General features: G+C 41.9%; 1 protein-coding gene across 1 annotated transcript; it reads left to right on the top strand.

Moving 5' to 3' along the window:
* Positions 1-803: 803 nt before the first annotated feature.
* Positions 804-2,320, top strand: LOC112076876 (cytotoxic T-lymphocyte protein 4). Its single transcript, XM_024143527.2, has 4 exons — positions 804-957; positions 1,210-1,581; positions 1,834-1,976; positions 2,124-2,320. Exons 1-4 carry the CDS (start codon positions 900-902, stop codon positions 2,208-2,210), a joined length of 660 nt encoding a protein of 219 aa, XP_023999295.1. The 5' UTR covers positions 804-899; the 3' UTR covers positions 2,211-2,320.
* The last annotated feature ends 441 nt before the right edge of the window (positions 2,321-2,761 follow it).

Here is a 2,761-nt window from a genome sequence, read left to right as displayed (position 1 = left end):
GTGCACTCAATTTGAGAGGTCTATAGACTCTGTAGTGCACTCCATTTGACCAGGGTCTATAGGATCTGTAGTGCACTCCATTTGACCAGGGTCTATAGGACTCTGTAGTGCACTCCATTTGACCAGGGTCTATAGGACTCTGTATGCACTCCATTTGACCAGGGTCTATAGGCTCTGTAGTGCACTCCATTTGACCAGGGTCTATAGGACTCTGTAGTGCACTCCTTTGACCAGGGTCTATAGGACTCTGTAGTGCACTCCATTTGACCAGGGTCTATAGGACTCTGTAGTGCACTCATTTGACCAGGGTCTATAGGCTCTGTAGTGCACTCCATTTGACCAGGGTCTATAGGACTCTTAGTGCACTCCATTCGACCAGGGTCTATAGGCTCTGTAGTGCACTCCATTCGAAGGTCTGTATTGCCTTTGCTTATTTGTGCACTACCTTTGACCAGGACATGTGGGGAACAGGGTCCCATTTCAGAGAAACCAAATCATCATAATAGTGGTGTCACACCTCCTCTCCTCCGTCATCGGTTCTCAGTGTTCGATACTAAAGAGCCGAAGACGTTTCCGATCGACAGTGACGTCAACAACAAGGTTAAAATTTCACCAATCAGCATTTTCATTATGACTGATCATTWTCAGTGTTTTACTCTGGGTGTTTTTTTCTCTTTATATTCACTTTGCATATTTTCCGTTGATAAATGGAAACTCTTTTACCAGAATAATAAACTGTACACCTGAATTGGTGGTTTGGTATTACTGGTACTGAGGTATATATGTGCTGTCTATGGCGTCGATCATCGCACAATCTCAAACGTCTTTCCGAAAGACTTGGTAATATAAAAGTCTGAGAAGATMATTTTTTGGGGCGAGGTACACTTCTTCTCATCATCATGAGTCTCAGCCTGTTGACATTTCTCTGTCTCGGTCTTTGCCTCCCAGTGTGGAATGGTGAGTACCTTTTCAAATATGATACAARRCATTTCTTTATTAAGGACTAGATTTAGCCAATGCAGAGTTAGTTGTTAGTTRTATTGTGTTGTTGGGACCTTAGGTGTTATAAGGTGAACCCCTATTTCTGGATGATGCGGACCTGTATTGGATACAAGCTCAGCAACAGCAGTGAGTGAATCTTTACTCTCTTTCTCTCTCTCTCTCTACCCACCTCTCTCTCTCTCTCTCTCTCTACCCACCTCTCTCCAGCCCTGAAGGTTTCCCAGCCGTACCGTGTGGTGAGTCATCGTGGTGAGGTGGAGTTATTCTGCTCCTACCACCACACGGGGAGACATGAACCGGAGGAGCTAAGGATCGCTCTGTATCGGGGGATGTACGGCGAGCAGGAAGAACAGAAGGTGTGCACCTCCTCCTTCACCAACACAAATACAGACTTCCAGACGGAGGGAGAGGCAGAGAGGACGGTGCGTTGTCGAGGCCAGTTAGAGCCTGGCAAGGTGAACCTAACTATCTCTGGTCTCCGGGGTAACGACACTGACCTGTACCGCTGTGCCATAGAAGTCCTGTACCCTCCGCCATACCTCAGGACGTTTGGGAATGGCACCCTTCTCTATATAACAGGTAATATTGAATGCTAACTGTATATTAGGGATACATACATCTAAAGGCTGAATGATAATGACATTATGTACGTACCTATCATGTGGACTTTGAACCACGCTTTGATTCGATTGTGATTTGTGTGAGAATATTGGGGTTGGGTTAAAGACGCAGATTTGAAGTTAGCATTGAGCCCTAGTTCTCAAAACATTATGCTTATTGAATTCAGATGTGACTGTTAATAAGCTTGTGCATTTTGGTGAATTTCTGTAGAGGAACCAGAGTGCTTTACCCCAGAGGCCCAGAGAAGAGATGATGTAACGGGAGAGACGTCAGTCAGACTACCCCTAGCAGGACTGGCCGCTGCCACCATATTAATAGTCATCTCTGCCATTGTTATCCTCTTCGTTCATCAGGTGAGCTCTTACAAAAACACGACTTCTGCTTTAACGTCGAYCACTCCTTCACGAGCAACAACATTATAACCTGATAACAAGAGTCACTTTCTGTTGATACTCTGTGTCCGGTTTTTAATAGATTTAATAATATATTTAACCTTCTAGGTTCTACAGAGGAAGAGGAGATTTGAAACAATAATACCAATGGCGTCACAGAATGACGGAAGATTTGATTATGGGAACTTCCAATGAAGAATTTTTAAAATAAATTATATATATTTTTTAATCCATTCCATATGTTTCATTGTGTTGTAATATAAAGAAATTGCAGACTAGTGAAATCAAGTCTACGACTAGCCTCGAATAAATTGTTTTTGTTTTTGATCAATAATTTCCGTCTTTGTCACAATCATTTCTTATAAACACACGTTTTGTTGAATAGCCAATTGGGTTACTGAACACTCAAGAGTGTGATGATCTTACTCAGAGATTTCACCAGTAGCACTAATATCTAGATGGCATTTCAAATTAAATGACTACACATTTACTGAGATTTCTTTGTCTAACTCAACAACAACAAAAAAACACTAGACCACGATAAAGATCAATATTGAGATTGTGGTCGAGACTCAAGACAGCCTTTGATGAGTTATCACTTCCTGTCTGGATTGACAGCCGACAGCTGGAGAAATATTCAAATAAACATGTGTAGGCTATTATAATTAGTTTTACCTTTTAGAAATATGTATTTACCAATCACTCACAAAATCCTAAAATGTGTGTCTTTTTAAGAACCGTATAGC

This window comes from Salvelinus sp. IW2-2015, unplaced genomic scaffold (genome assembly GCF_002910315.2).
Source record: "Salvelinus sp. IW2-2015 unplaced genomic scaffold, ASM291031v2 Un_scaffold4099, whole genome shotgun sequence".
Classification (NCBI taxonomy): domain Eukaryota; kingdom Metazoa; phylum Chordata; class Actinopteri; order Salmoniformes; family Salmonidae; genus Salvelinus; species Salvelinus sp. IW2-2015.
The sequence above is the reverse complement of the archived record's forward strand: the minus strand, read 5'-3'. Positions and strand labels throughout refer to the sequence as shown.

Bases quoted from the DNA above. Each gene is read 5' to 3' on its own strand.
- LOC112076876 (XM_024143527.2), top strand. From the start codon at position 900: ATGAGTCTCAGCCTGTTGACATTTCTCTGTCTCGGTCTTTGCCTCCCA. The intron at 1,582-1,833 runs GTAATATTGAAT...GAATTTCTGTAG, and splicing joins CACCCTTCTCTATATAACAG to AGGAACCAGAGTGCTTTACC. The intron at 1,977-2,123 runs GTGAGCTCTTAC...TTAACCTTCTAG, and splicing joins TTATCCTCTTCGTTCATCAG to GTTCTACAGAGGAAGAGGAG.